Source organism: Podarcis vaucheri (genome assembly GCF_965113315.1).
Source record: "Podarcis vaucheri genome assembly, chromosome: 8".
Lineage (NCBI taxonomy): Eukaryota > Metazoa > Chordata > Lepidosauria > Squamata > Lacertidae > Podarcis > Podarcis vaucheri.
Window position 1 is genome coordinate 55,023,309 of NC_138766.1, and position 14,883 is coordinate 55,038,191.

The 14,883-nt window shown below is 38.8% G+C and overlaps 1 protein-coding gene across 2 annotated transcripts in view; it reads right to left on the reverse strand.

Moving 5' to 3' along the window:
- Positions 1-1,593: 1,593 nt before the first annotated feature.
- RB1CC1 (RB1 inducible coiled-coil 1) overlaps positions 1,594-14,883 on the reverse strand; it is a 51,273-nt gene continuing 37,983 nt past the window's right edge. The window contains exons 17-24 of one of the 2 annotated variants that reach the window (XM_082233730.1): positions 14,122-14,230; positions 13,785-14,025; positions 12,449-12,503; positions 9,969-10,016; positions 6,390-6,448; positions 4,879-5,015; positions 3,312-3,382; positions 1,594-2,563 (exon numbers count right to left, since the gene is read on the reverse strand). In XM_082233730.1, the coding sequence (XP_082089856.1) occupies positions 2,486-2,563; positions 3,312-3,382; positions 4,879-5,015; positions 6,390-6,448; positions 9,969-10,016; positions 12,449-12,503; positions 13,785-14,025; positions 14,122-14,230 (798 nt within the window). In that variant the 3' untranslated portion in view covers positions 1,594-2,485. The remainder of the gene's footprint in view (positions 2,564-3,311; positions 3,383-4,878; positions 5,016-6,389; positions 6,449-9,968; positions 10,017-12,448; positions 12,504-13,784; positions 14,026-14,121; positions 14,231-14,883) is intronic. The other variant, XM_082233731.1, reaches the window with a different exon arrangement.

Sequence of the window (14,883 nt, forward strand, 5' to 3'; positions counted from 1 at the left end):
TTTAGTACCACCTCCTCACTGTGCGTGTGCTGTTTATTCAAATTACGAAGATATAGATGACGTTTGTTGTTGTGGAGTTAGATGAAGCAAGGTGGCAGTGCATAGCACTCATACTTCCATAAGCTAGTTAGGCTGCGATATCCAACAAGTATGTAAACTACATATTTTTCAGCTGACTGTTCAGAATCATTACTGAATATGTTAGGGTTTTGTTTGACAGAATTTCCATTTCAGACACACATAAAGATTATAAAATGAAACAGATGACAAATATTCCTGAAAAGCCAAGGCCATCACTGGGTGTTTATATTCTAAATCTATGACTTAATATTCTTATAGCTCTTCTGAGAGCCTGGTGTAAGCAAGGAACAACTTCTTCCCAGGATGAGCATTTACAGGAATGTACGTTCCGTTCTGAGTAATTTAAAAGAGGAGTGGCTTCAAATGTTATGAGAAGTGCTGATAGCTGGATGCACAAAGTGGCACCCGCTTCTGCCTTCTCGTTTTCAGTGTCCTGAATTAACAGGGTTTTTTGCAAGGAGGAAGTCCAACTTTAGTTATAGTTTCCCTCTCCACACTAAATACCACCCCACCCGCCACTTTGAGACCTTACAGTCCAGGGGTGTCCAAACTTTTTCAGAGGATCAAACTTTTTTCCAAAGAGGACCAAAGTGAACATGCGTGAGGGCCGACCACAGTTGTTGTGCTTTAAAAAAAATGTTTACCCCAAAATTGTTCAGCTTTTTTTTTTTAGAATTTTACCCCAGGACATATACTGCCACGGGGGCCAGATTAGGCCCCCAAAACAGACTTTGGACATGCCTGCCTTACACAGAATATGCAAAAGGAAATATCTCCACAAACCAAGGTATGAAGATAGGCTCTGACCCTGGCTTCATATCATAGCTCGGCAAGAGCTCTCAAGTCACAGTCACTCAGTTTGGGTGTCATTGGAAACTGGGGGCTTAAGAAACAACAAAAATCTTCACTGAAACCAGGGATGCAAGGAAACAGCTTGTTCCTGCCCACGGACCCACAGTTCATCAGACTGGAATGATAACATTTGAAATGGGCCACTACTATTTTTGTTTATTTTACTTCTGTGTGGTGAAAAGAAAAAGTGCAGTAATGTGTATCTTTGTCATCAAGTGTCTATTTATAGTGCCCCTATATCCAGAGCAAAGAGCTCAGGGTTACATACAGTTCACAAGATTTCCAGAAGTTTTGAAACTCTTGGACATTAAATGTAGATTGAATTCTACAATTATTCTTCTATGGAATTACAAAGAAGAGTTAGGAAGATACTGTGAATGAAGAAAAATGGTTAGAACAAACACTATTTTGCCTTGTCCCAAGCAATTTATTTGAACCATTTTACTTAGATGTTTTGCTGTGCAAACATGAACTCTCATTAGAATTATGAGCTTTGCCATACACTGAAAGTTTCAGAATGCTGTTTCTTTTGAAATAATACAGGCATTTTATATTCATACAAATTATCTTATACATTTAAATTTAAAATTTACAAGAACAGTCTTGGATAGAACTGTCGTACCACACGGGCATTTAAAAAGCATGCAGACCATTTAGACATTTACAGATTCAAATCTTTATTGTTTGAAAATTCTACGTGTCTTTTACAATACAATAATTTGTTACTTCAATGACCTTTTCATAGTTAATGTACAATGGATTCTTTTTTTCCTGAACCTCAGCCATGAAATATAATTTTATCAATATGATTTTTCTAAATAGATTAATACAAGACTTCTCTGTGGATTGGGAAGGTTCAGGTGCTTCTTTTAAATACAGGAGCACATCTGCTTCCCTTCAAAATTCTGTGATCAATCCTTTGAAAAAGCTTTACCTATTGCTGTTTCGTATCAGTCCAACATTTTTCTTCTCTCTCTCTCTTCTATTAAAGGGCTTTGTAACACCAGTTGCAGTAGTTACCTTTTCATCTACTGAGGCAAACTCATGTTGAAGAAACTTATGATTATCTGCATGCAATGAACACTCCTCTTTAAATAACTGATGAATTTATACATATTATAAAGAATCTGTTAAAGAGTGCAAGTATTTTGATAATGATTTCACAAAAGGTCATATGCTGGTAATAATGGTAGCTAACATTTAACACCTAATAGGAACTAATGTATATTTAACAGGCTATTAGCATGGCTAGTAAATAAGCCATGATATGTAAGATTTGCCCTTTCAGAAAATGAACTCATTTGGTCCACACTTCTAAAGTTATCCAGGTAAAAAAATTGGAACAGTTAGGCCAGACGTTGTGATGAAATCCTTGTTTCTAAAATGTAACACATTAAAAAGGAAGAAGGGAGGGGGGGGGGACAGTATTACATTGTGGTGCATTGTCATGGGACCTCAGTATAAAAAGATGATGGCCTGCTACTTGGGAGTGGTGAATGAGCACTGAAGGCCAGGCCAGAAAAAAATGGTGATGAGGAGTTTCCATCATGTGTTATACTTTCTTGTTCCATGGCACTGCTTTTACTCTGTAGAATTTTGTACCCAAAGGAACTTTAAATCTGTTTTGTGCCTAAGCAAAAACAAAAACACACATATGCAAATAATTATTTGAAATATACCAGAGCTAGTCAGAAGACAATACTTTTTCATCTCATTTATTGGCAGATGTGGTTGAGCTGGCAGCTGCATGGCATTTCCGCTGTGAATGGGCAATGCAACTAAATCTACCCAATTTAACAGAATAAGATATTTAAGTGAAACCGAATCTCCTTTTGAGGTAAATTACTATTTCACCATCTAGTGGGCTATGGGTAAAAAAATGTAATTTTGTGACACCTCAAAGCACTTGCTTCTTGATTAGCTATTGGCAGCAGCTCAGCAAATTACTAAAGTACTTGCCCGAAGATAATTAAAAGTATTTCATGGTTAGCCAAGCTTTTAGACTTAAGAAGTTGATCCAGAGCACTTTCATAAAAAATAGTGTTGGTGGCTATGATATGTGAGGGATGAATTAAAAAGTTAACAATTACTTTATTTTTCTGTGTATAAGACTAGGTTTTCCCCCTAAAAAATAATGTCAAAAATTAGGAGGCGTCTTATACAGAGATACATCTCCCCCCCTTTTTTTCTTAAATCTGAGTCCCCCAAAATAGGGGGCATCTTACAGACTGAAAAATATGGTACTTTAAATATTACTCCTACAACTGAGTTTAAAACAGAGTTATGAGTAAAAATGAGGGTAAAATTCCCTCTTAACTAAAAGGAACTCTTGCAACTATTTTCAATGAGCCATGCTGAAACTGAATATGTATCCTTACCTTTTTTGCCTGACAATATTCCTTTTCCATCACTTTTCCCAACACCCAGGGTCTTCGAGATGCTCCTGAAGCTGGAAGGAGAATATTTATTACTTGTGGCATGATAATATCCAAACTACTTTAGGCACAAAATCGTCCATGGCCATTTATCTAGCAGGCACATTATAATCTTAATTTTAACTATGTGACGGAATAAAAAACTTCCATATACAAAATGTTACCTCAAATTGGTACAATATTCTAAACTCACAATCTTGCATTTAAATTTGAAAAAGCATAAATGAATTTGAAAAAGGGTAAATGGCAAAAATGTTTATAGTGGAATATTGTCATCTTTTTGCGACATACAGTGGTACCTCTGGATACGAACGGGATCCGTTCCGGATCCCCGTTCGCATCCTGAAGTGAATGCAACCCATGTCTGCAGGTCGCGATTCACCGCTTCCGCGCATGACGTCATTGACCATCTGCGCATGCTTAAGCGGTGAAACCCAGAAGTAACGCGTTCCGTTACTTCCGGGTCGCCGCGGAGTGCAACCCGAAAGCGCTCAACCTGAAGCATATTTAACCCAAGGTATGACTGTACTGACAAAAGAAATTGGTTTATTGTATGGTGGTAAGAGGGATCTACTCTGGCCAAGGAGCAATAGAAGATAAAAGCAGGCAGGCAGCTCACCTTCATCTCTGCTACACTTCAGTTGCCCAACCCAGCACCAAAGAAAACTTCCTTAGGCAACTTTAAAGCTACATGGACATTAATTAGTGGGGCATACTTTGATTCTTCATCTTTTTCATTCCACCTTCCCACAGCTGTCAACTTTTCCCTTTTTTTAAGGGAAATTCCCTTATTCCGAATAGGATTCCTCACAAGAAAAGGGAAAAGTTGACAGCTATGCACCTTCCTCAAATCCACCCACCCACAGATATTGCTTCCCTGCTACTCATTAGAGAAGCAAAGCATTAAACCTCCATCCTCAATGCTGCTCAACTAATCTCCACAGAACACTTAAGTAGCAGGAGAAAATAGACTGCAGCTACACCCTCATTCTCCCACTGCTCAGTTCATCGGCAGGAGAGGACACCACAAGCTGTATAAAATTAAAACAGTGGGCTGCACGTAGTATGTGGCAAGGGATTTACCACCTCTGTAATACAGATAGAAACAAAGGGTATGTTTCTTGGTACATATGCATAATGGCTGGCAAATATGAACATTGCCCAGAAAATGTAAAAAATGCAGTTAGGTTGTATACAATGGCCCACTCAAATACCTTTGGAGATAATACATGAAAAATATGCGTGCAAAATACTATCAACTTGTAAGCATTCAAGGAGTCCTGCTGGAAAGTATATTGACTGGAAAATGTGCACAATTCCCTCTTCATGTTTACATTTTTCATAATACGTGGGAATCATGCACTAGCCAGCGGTTATATATATACTGGCCCCAACACGTATATGTAATACATGCATTCACATGTTCAAACATAAATTTTAAGCAGATTATTGCAAGACTGAATATTTAAATGCACCAGAAGAACATTCTCTCCAGAGTTATGACACTTACCACACTCACCTGGTTTGAGATCCAGTGCAGCAAGAGATTCTGAGTGTAAGAAATACAAAGTTGGGCTAACAGTAAATAATACATAGTTGTCGTGACGTTCATCCAAAATAATGAGAACCAAATCGCCAACCTGAAAACTGGATAAAAAATACAAGGCTCAGAAGAAAAGCAGCACAATTGTATTTTTGTTTACTCAGAGGAAAGCCCTACTAAGTTCAGTGGGCTTCCTCCTAGGAAAGGGACCACAAGATTGCAGCCTGCGTCATTATGCCCTTTACACACTTTGGTGCCGTGATATGCTTTTGAGGCATTATGTAGTTTTTGCTTTCACCAGCTAGGTATGGACATGCTGCCAGAATCGAGGACTTTTGTGTTGAACCAAAGGTGAAATGTTCTGGAAGGCCTGCAGACACTGTCTTGGTAGTCAAGATAACCCCAAACTAATTGGCAGTTGTTGCACGTATGAGCTCATAGATGTTTATATTCACTTGCTTTTGATATATGCTAACTGGCTTGCTTTGATGCTGTGCTTATCTGTGGGCTTTGGGGTGCTGGGCTCTAGGCCCAGAGAAGGGAGAAACTTTGGACAGTTGCCACCTATGGCCTCACTGGCCAGGTGTGATGGCAGGTTCTGGGTAAACTCGCATATGTTGCTTTGTGCATAAAGGATGTATACATGTCTCCTTGGGTGCGGACAAGCCACCTCCTTACCGCGATGTCCATCCCACTTTTGTAAAGGCTGGGAGACTTGGCAAGCTGGTTGGCTGCAAGTACCCACCTTTTTTAAAATAAAGCACCAGAACTGGTCACTCTGGCGTTTTTGACATCCTTCTTTGGTATCCCTGCATCTGACCAGTCCCACAAGCCCTCCTTTGGGCTAGTGGATCAGGACAACTTTATAAAAAAAACTGCATCCTATTATGCGTTTCCATATGACTTTGTAAAACAAAAGTACATATGTAGTGGGTTGTTGTTCTAAAAAATACAGCCAGTGCTGTGCAGTAGGTAGCATTGGACTAGAAGTGGGAAGACAGGTTCAAATCCTCACTTTCAGTTGCACAGTTGTGTGTGGGGAACCTCTACTGGAGAGTATTCCCTTAAGGATGCAGACCAGTATCACTTGAATGACATCAACCAGGTTTTTTGTATTTGGCAGCAAATGTCCCCTCTCTACACACCCACCTATTATGTCTCATAAGCAAGCTGTTTTCAAAGAAACGGTCTAAGGCAAGTTTAATTCTAGGATATTATCTATCCCAACACAAACAATGCATTATTATTTTTTTAAGACACCTGCGGTGGGGCAGTTAGATGCTTGCCTAAAACAATAGGAACAATTAAATAAACCAAGGCAGGGAATTGACTCACTCAATAGCTTTTAAGATATACTGTTTTCAGTCTGCACTCAATTAGAACTTTAAAAAGCATTTACCAGAAGAGGAATTTTTTAAAAAAAGAATTCAATAAAACAGGGGAAAAATTCCTTGACCATTATTAACACCCATACTTACTCTCTGATTGCAATTTTCTCAGAATGTCTTAGAGACACCGAAGACATGCTTTGAGACATCTGCAAAAATGAGACAGCATTATTATTATCCTTTTCTGAAGGGTTTGTGTGACATATTCTGGCCATAGGGTCACTATTGTAACATATTTCTATTACCACTTATTAGACTGCCTAGGGACACCACCAGACACCAGTGGAAGATATCCTTTAAGTATGAATGAAAGCTTTAAAGGAATGCTCTTTATCTGGGCCATAGCTGGAGAGCTCTTTAACCAATAGCCTGGATGCAAAACTGGTTCACTCTCTACAGGCTATTTTTGACAGATGAGTGGGGCCACAAAGATTCCTACCAAAAGCACATCTTGCATTGCTGCTAGATTTTTTGCAGGGATCAGCTACACTCAGGAGTTCCAACTGGGAGTCTGCATATGGTGATGATCATTCACCTGTACTGAATTTAACTTTGAATGGCATTAACTGAATAGCTGGTACTGTACTGACCTGCCACTGTGAAACTCAATTTTAAAAAGGAAGGCAATGAGGACAGAGGCTCAGTAATGAAACAAAAATGTGTGAATGCACTGGGATAGTGGTGGCAGAAGCAGCAGCGGCAAGTTCCTTTTTACTATTATTTGTATGAGAAAGTGTGTGATGGGAAGGTTGTGACAAGGTTTCTGTGTGAGGATGTGTGTGGCAGTAGGGCATGTATGTGCACGCACACACACATGCATGTAAACACACAGTCCTCAACTTACTGCCAATCCTGCCTACAGCCCCTTGGGGTTAAAAAGGTTGCTCACCCCTATCGTTTGGGCTTGGAGTGAGTACTTCACTCTGAGTCAAATGGGCAAGAATATAACAAGAGTCCTGCTGTATCAAACAAAAGGTCCAACTAGCTCAGTATGTTGTTCTCACCAGATGCCTATGAAAAGACTGCAAGTAGGACTATTCCCCACACACCCAAATGGAAAGAAAACGTTCAGAAGCTGACCAAATTATGCTCAGCATTCACATTGCTACCAAAAGAGCATGGACACTTACATCAAACACTGAAACCCATATTAAATGATGCATCAAAATCATTTCCACACAATATAAAACTTCTCTTAAAAGTATAGTTTTTCCAAGGACCATTCTGTGCACAACCATTTCAAAGAAACGAACAGAAAGTAAGGGGGGAGGGAATCACTTTTTTTATACAGTATTGTAAAAATCTTTCATGGCATTTTCAGGTCCAAACATCATCAATAAGTTTATTAACATGCTTTCTTATTTCATCCTAATTTTAAACAAGGCTGTTAAAAACTGTGTGCCTCATCACCAGATCTGGTCTTAAGTCTCAATATATAAAATAATTACTTTTATCATCTCCTTTCTCTGTTAGGCTTTCTCTCCAACATATTGGCCTGGATCCAAAGATCTACATGCTCGACAGGGCTATTAAGAGGCAATAAATTTGTGTTCTGCTATGTTGACAGTGTAACTTTTTGTCCATATGGAAAATAAAAGCTGAATATATACGCTTTTGTCCGGTCACCCCACACCTTTTAGAATCTTTCCTTTATTTTATGACATTTAAACTCAGGGTTTTTCATAGTCTCAGTCACAAAAATAACATGTTCCAGTGACTCTAGATGAAAGAGGTCTGTTTCCTTACTGCACCTCGTAGATACTAAGAGGGTCCTAAAATAACACTCAATCAATGGAAAACTGAACTTAAATCCTTGCTCTCACAGTACATCCGAGCTGAGAGAATGTACTTCACATCTCTTCTTTATGATGACGTAAATGAAAGGAAGCATTTGCTGATAAAATCTTGGGAGTATCAAGAAAAAATGCAGTCATGCTCTTGGCTGCTACATTAGTTGCTTCAAAACCAAGTAGCAGCTATAATTACCCATGGACTGGCAAAAACTAGCTTTAGATTATTCGTGCTTACTTGTGAAATAATTAAGTTACTGTTTTCCCCTTGTGAAACTTCTGTTACTGACAAAAAACGGTCTTTAAATCATACATCCAACTGCCAAATGCTCTCTTGTAGCTTTGTTATGTTCAGCTGAACACAATTCAATAGAAGATATATTAGACTTCACATGAGGGAAAAAGGAAAGTTTGCCATTAAATGAAAGTTTGGCTACAAACATTTAGAAGCAAGTTATTTATATCAGTGAGACGTACTTTTCAAGTAAAAATGGATAGGATTACGTAGGATGGTAGTCAACTCAATAACTGCACTCACACAAGGATTACCATTAACACAATGGGACTATGAGGGTTATGAGAGCCTCAGATCAGATTTAGGGGGTATACAAGGGGAAGAGAAGGAGAGAACATTCTGTTCTGCTGTTGGAATGTTTACTGCAATACTATGTTGGATCCAACCAATAGTATTTTAGAACGCCAGTGAAAAGTATCTCCAGTGAAAACTACTTTTTTTACTGCACTTCAACATCATTATTATGCAAAACTATTACTGTATCACTGATTCTTAGTTACAAAGTAATTAGAAACCTTCTATAATACTTCTATTCCTATGAAGTGGTTACAAAATCTCATTAAAGAAACCAGGCAAGACTCCAGCTTGCCTGCTGAATATTCTCTGTTTTGCACAGCCTTTGGGGATGCATCAATAGCAGGAGTAGCCAAAGTGATTTCCTCATGATTTTGCTGGACTATCATTTCCATCAGTTCCAGGCAACATGGCTGACTGACTACAACACTCATCATCCCTGACCGACTACATCTAGAGGGTGCTATGCAGGCTACCCGTTCTAAGGCATGTTCTCTATACTCCCAGCACTCCTTGATGGCTGTACACTGTGGGGAAGGTTCAGCAATGAGGGACAAGCCTTCTTGAAATAATCTTTAATCAAGAATGATTTAATCAATTGATCAATCAAGTCTACTGCCAACCATCCCTAAATGAACACCACTGCATATCTAGTCAAAGTCCTTTACACAAATCACAAACAGAAACATAAATAAATCTAATAAACACTCGTAGTGCTGCAATACCAGCAGCTTTCATGAGTGCTATGTGTTCCAGATCCCCATGTAGCCACATCTCTCCTGTTATGACATCATGCTTCTAGACTAATGCATCACAATTCTAGATCATACATCTTGGACTAGCTCCTAGCAACTCCCATGGAACTGCTTCTGGCAAGGTTGTTACTCACTATATATTGCTAGCTTTATTTTCAAGCAATACACACACACACACAAACAAACATACATATGAATAATTTCCCGTTTCTTTGAAAAACTACTCCCATCCTCAAATTCTGAAATATCTTAGATTTTTTTAAAAAGAGAGAAATCAAATAAACAAAAAGGAGGAATATTTGCTCTCCCCACAACTTTGAAAGTATTGGTTTAATTATTATTTTTTACTCCTCAACTGTTTTCTTGGGCCTCTCAATTACAAGGATCATCACATCCAAATGTAGCCTGCCTTAACGCTGTATTATAAAGGCATACCCTCTTGAGCTAAGTCTCATTGCCACAAGCCAAGAGTGGCAAAAACCTACCTGTTTAACCACATTTGTTTTCTAAACACATAATTTTGTTATATGCTTACCAATCTTTGATTAAGCCTCTTATTTTCCTCCTCTTTCAACTGCAACGTCTATAAAACAGCATAACAGAAACCTTTCAACATTTTGTTTAGATATAGTTTTACATATATTAGTTTTATAACTTCATATGCATGTTTTCAATATTTTAAGACTGCAATTCTATACTTATGTGGGAGAGGATGGCTCATTTATCTCAGTGCAACTTAAAGTCTGAGTAAACAGGTTTAGGATTGTGTTGCTAGAGGCTCAATTTTTTAAAAACAGTATAGATGTAAGTATGTGTGCGCGCACAGCTAAGTGTATAACCCACACTTATTTATTGTGCCACATACTTTAGTGGGTTTGAATATGTTTCAGATCAGATTTGGCCTACTGGAACAGAAATTCATACCAGCTGTGCCATCTATTAAGTATGAACTCAAATAATGGTGTTCATAGCTGAATCATTTTTCTTCCAAGTAGTTACATAACTTGGAAATTCAGCTTTGATTTCGTGAAAGTTAAATTTTCTCTCATTGGCTAGCAAAGAAGTTGCATGATAGAAGAAATTCTCAAATCTTTGATACTGTTAAATTAATTTGGCCCATGGTGTCCGAGCTTCCAAGACACGTCCCAACCGCAATTTATGACCTGCAGTCTGAGGGCAGGGGAGGAATTTGAAAACAGTCATCTCTACAGATGAGCTCTCCCACCAGCACCACACCAGCTTTGACTGGAGGTGGGTGAGATCCAAGTATTCATCTTCCCTTTTTTACTGGCATATGGCTGGGTAGGCGAGATCTGTATTACAAGTTTAAAAAGCAGTCAACACATCTATAACCAGTCATTGTTTGACATCTTTTTAACTACAGGTGTTAGGGATTAAACCTGGTGCTTTCTGGATACAAAGCATGTGTTACATCCCTGAGTTTTCTCAGTAACCTATGAAATGTGTATTAACTGGAAAGCCAAAGTAACCACAATAATTCCTATGTTTCTAGTTTTAACGGGAATCAGTTTAAATGTCCTAATATAAAAGGGTAGTATTGACTCTGATCCAATAGTTCTAAGCAGCTAAAATGAGGAAATGCTTTGAGTCATCCAGTTGCAGAATAGCAGCATTAATAGTTGTGTTACTACTCAGTAATACTTTAAAAATGGGATGCGGGTGGCGCTGTAGGTTAAACCACAGAGCCTAGGACTTGCCGATCAGAAGGTCGGCGGTTCGAATCCCCATGACGGGGTGAGCTCCCATTGCTCGGTCCCTGCTCCTGCCAACCTAGCAGTTCAAAAGCATGTCAAAATGCAAGTAGATAAATAGGTACCGCTCCGGCAGGAAGGTAAACGGCGTTTCCGTGTGCTGCTCTGGTTCGCCAGAAGCGGCTTAGTCATGCTGGCCACATGACCCGGAAGCTGTACGCCGGCTCCCTTGGCCAATAAAGCGAGATGAGCGCTGCAACCCCAGAGTCGGCCATGACTGGACCTAATGGTCAGGGGTCCCTATACCTATACCTAATAGTTAAAAAGATGTTTGTCAAAGTAAAACTATGGAACTCACTTGATTTAAGAATGGGACAATGAATTTACATTAGTTAAGAATTAATAGGACAATTAACTTACAGATTTTACAGATTACATATAACGCAGTAACAGGTTTGCTCAATAAACAGCAAACATGGTAGCAAGGTAGGCTTATGCAAAAAACAAAAACACAACATGCTCCTGTGAGCAAAGGTCATGCTGCTGTGAGCAGATCTCTGGCTGACCAGAATCCACATGTGCAAACAAGTGCTGCACATGCAGTTCCTGGGCTGGATCTCTGTATCTTGCACTTCGAACTGCACACACAGTTTTTGTCAGTGCTTTGGGAACTGTTTGTGCTATGTCAAATAGCAACTCAGGCTCATCATGCATCCAAAATAGAATTCAGCGTCATTAAAGCTGCTGTGTATGACTCTGGATAGGACCAATGGATGAATTTGTCTTTCTTCCAAATAAGCATCTTCAAGTATCTTAAAATCAGAGGGTTCAAGGGTGGCATCAATGCACTCACTCCATTAACACAAGGATATAAGCTTACGCAATGGAACTCTCTCCTCTGCCTGAGCACAACCCACACCCTTCCCAAATCTGGGATAAACTCCCAGAACAGATTTAGGGTGGAGGGAAGTAGAGTTCCATTGTGCTAGAGTAAACACTTGCACTAAGGGAACAAGTCACTTAGCACTACATTAGATATAGATAGCCCTTACAAACATTCTTACAACAACCTGAAATCGCAGGCAAACGTTCCCTAAATAACCAGTAGCGGTATGCATAAGAAAAAAAGGCAATCACAGTGGACAAAAAGTTAGGACTTTTGCTTTTGTTAGCTCCCATGTGGTTCCAGCCCACCTTATTTCAGCAAATATATGACAATACATTAATACATGAAGCTGAACACAGAGGTTCCTAATCTCTCTTGAAGGCAATAAATAGGTAACCAGAGCAAAAAACTACTCACTTTTTCTAACATCATTATCCTCTGTTTTTCCTCTGACAAAATCTGCACATTTTCACTAAAAATAAAATAAGAAACGGTTAACAAGATGCACAGCTTCATTAATGAGAAAGTATGTCAAATAGAGGGTTTTAGTAGATTAATATGTCACAAGAAAATGAAGATAAGCCATATTATATTCATCTTGACATGCTACATTGTGTCTCCAGTGTATCTGACATGCTGTATATTCCCCGCTCCTAAATAGCAGGTGACAAAAAGAACGAGGAATCCAAGCAAATTAATTAATCACAATGCCTTGGAAAACATGCATGGTATTTCTATTGTGCTCTTTTGGATTTTCAAAGGCAGTTCAGCAACCATTTTTGAGGTGAGAGAGTCTTTATACCAGGTGAGTTCTCTTTTTAGTTTTCACATGATAACACAGTTCAGTGAAAACACTTCCATGTGCTAATATAGTAGGGATGTCCAGAAGAAATATTCTGGACCTTCCTGGTTGGTTTGAAGAGGGGGTTGCTTTGGGTCAGTGGCTTGCACTGACTTGATGTTTCACTCTGGATCCAAGACATAGGGTAAAAACCAACAACTCCTATGACATCTATAGTATAGTCTAGATTTTCATTTTTTTAGACAGAATTGTATATTTATAGGCACAGTAGTCACTTCTGAGGGAATGAAGCTCTCAGATTTTGGACCCTTTAAAGTCTGAGGTGTTTTTGTTTTCTAAAAAGAGGTCCAATGATTTCCTATGTACTTTTGCAAACAATTTCCATGAACATGACGAAAAAAGAGGAAAAGGTGCCAGTATATGGTGCCTGCAAAAATTATAGAAGGATGGTGGACGGGTTAGAGTTATGAATAAAGAAAATTATTTGAGGCAGTTAAAAAAGAATATTGTTCTCTGTTCAAATTTGCACCAAAGTCACATGCTGCCAAAGCCGAACAAGGTGTAGATGGATGTGTTTTATCCCTCACAGCAAAATAAACACTGTAACTGGAAGGAAAAGGAGAATGCCGATAATCAAAGAAATAAAGATGTCATTCACAAAACTATATACTCCTCTCTCTGTCTGTCTCTCTGCCTAGTGTTTTCCCATTCCTGAAGAGCTTGGAGATGTAAAAATGTATCAAATCAGATCAAAATATAAATACAAATTCCCTCAAGAATTCCAGGTTGTCCAAAAGCCTTGCACCCACAGCCTATTCACCTCAGATTTGAGTTGCTTCACATGACAGTGGAGGGGGGGGCATTTTCAAGCATTTCAAATAAGAATAAAAAATTCAAAACAATGCCTACTGACATTCAGATACATATCTATTTCAAGATTTGTGTACTAACTTTACAGCCATCATGCTTGTTTCCAGCGTGGAATCCATTTTTCCTTCTTCTGTGGTATCTGACGTTAATCGCTCAGTTTCTGCTGTAAAATCAGCTGCACAAGCTCCGGGAGGTTCTGAAGGAGGGGGTAAACAGGCTGGTGGAACAAAATTGCTACTTCTCAGCTTATTAACCTCTTCTTCAAGTTTCTTCTTCTCTTCGAGTAAACAGGCTCGGTCTTCAGAAAGACTTTCAATCAGATCTGAGCAAAAGGCAGCCAATAAGTAATATTCAACATTCTGATATTCTGCAGAGCAATTAATTGGATTCAAACTACATGTACAAAACATTTGCTTACCCTTATCCCTTTCCTGCTGCTGTATTATTGCTTTTAATTTGTCACTAAGATCATTTATTATGTTTTCCTTTTTCATTTTTTCTCTTGTTAGAACAGTGTTAAACGTCGTCTGAAAATACAGAATCAGCATTATTTTAAGCAATACAATGTACATATACATGACATGAAAAAAACAAATAGGTACTTTTCAATCTCTGAAGAGGCTACAACATACCAGCTTTGGCCTCCTCCCTCAGCAGCCATCTACCAGAAGCCATTCCATCAGGTACAGGAGAGGGAGAGAGGTAAGACTGAAAGACTGGGAACTTTTGGCTCTGCTTCTTCGTATTTTTTAGTTCCAGCTTGCTTTCCCCACCTCCTTCCCCATTCCTTTTCTTTTTTGTGCTATACCTCATTAAAACTGTGAGCTGCAGGGACTGTCTTATCATCATCAAAATTTGTAAGCTGCTTTTTGAGCCTTCTTTGACTAAGCAGGGTAAAAATGTTTTTTGGAAATAACAATTAATAGTGATTGATTGATTTTACTTTTTAGAAGCATAAGCCCAGAATGCATCCAATTTTGATGTTCTCCAAGCTGCTCATTTGTCTCCTTGCGCCAGCATCTTTCAGATGTAGTGGCACAATTGCCAAACATGCAATGGAGGTTTTTTGGGTCCCCAGTGAAAACTCCACTCAATTGAACAGGGATTGTATAAGAACAAGCAGTGGCTGTATGTGACATGTCAGAAAACCAGTACTAGCCTGAAATGCTAGGCAATAATC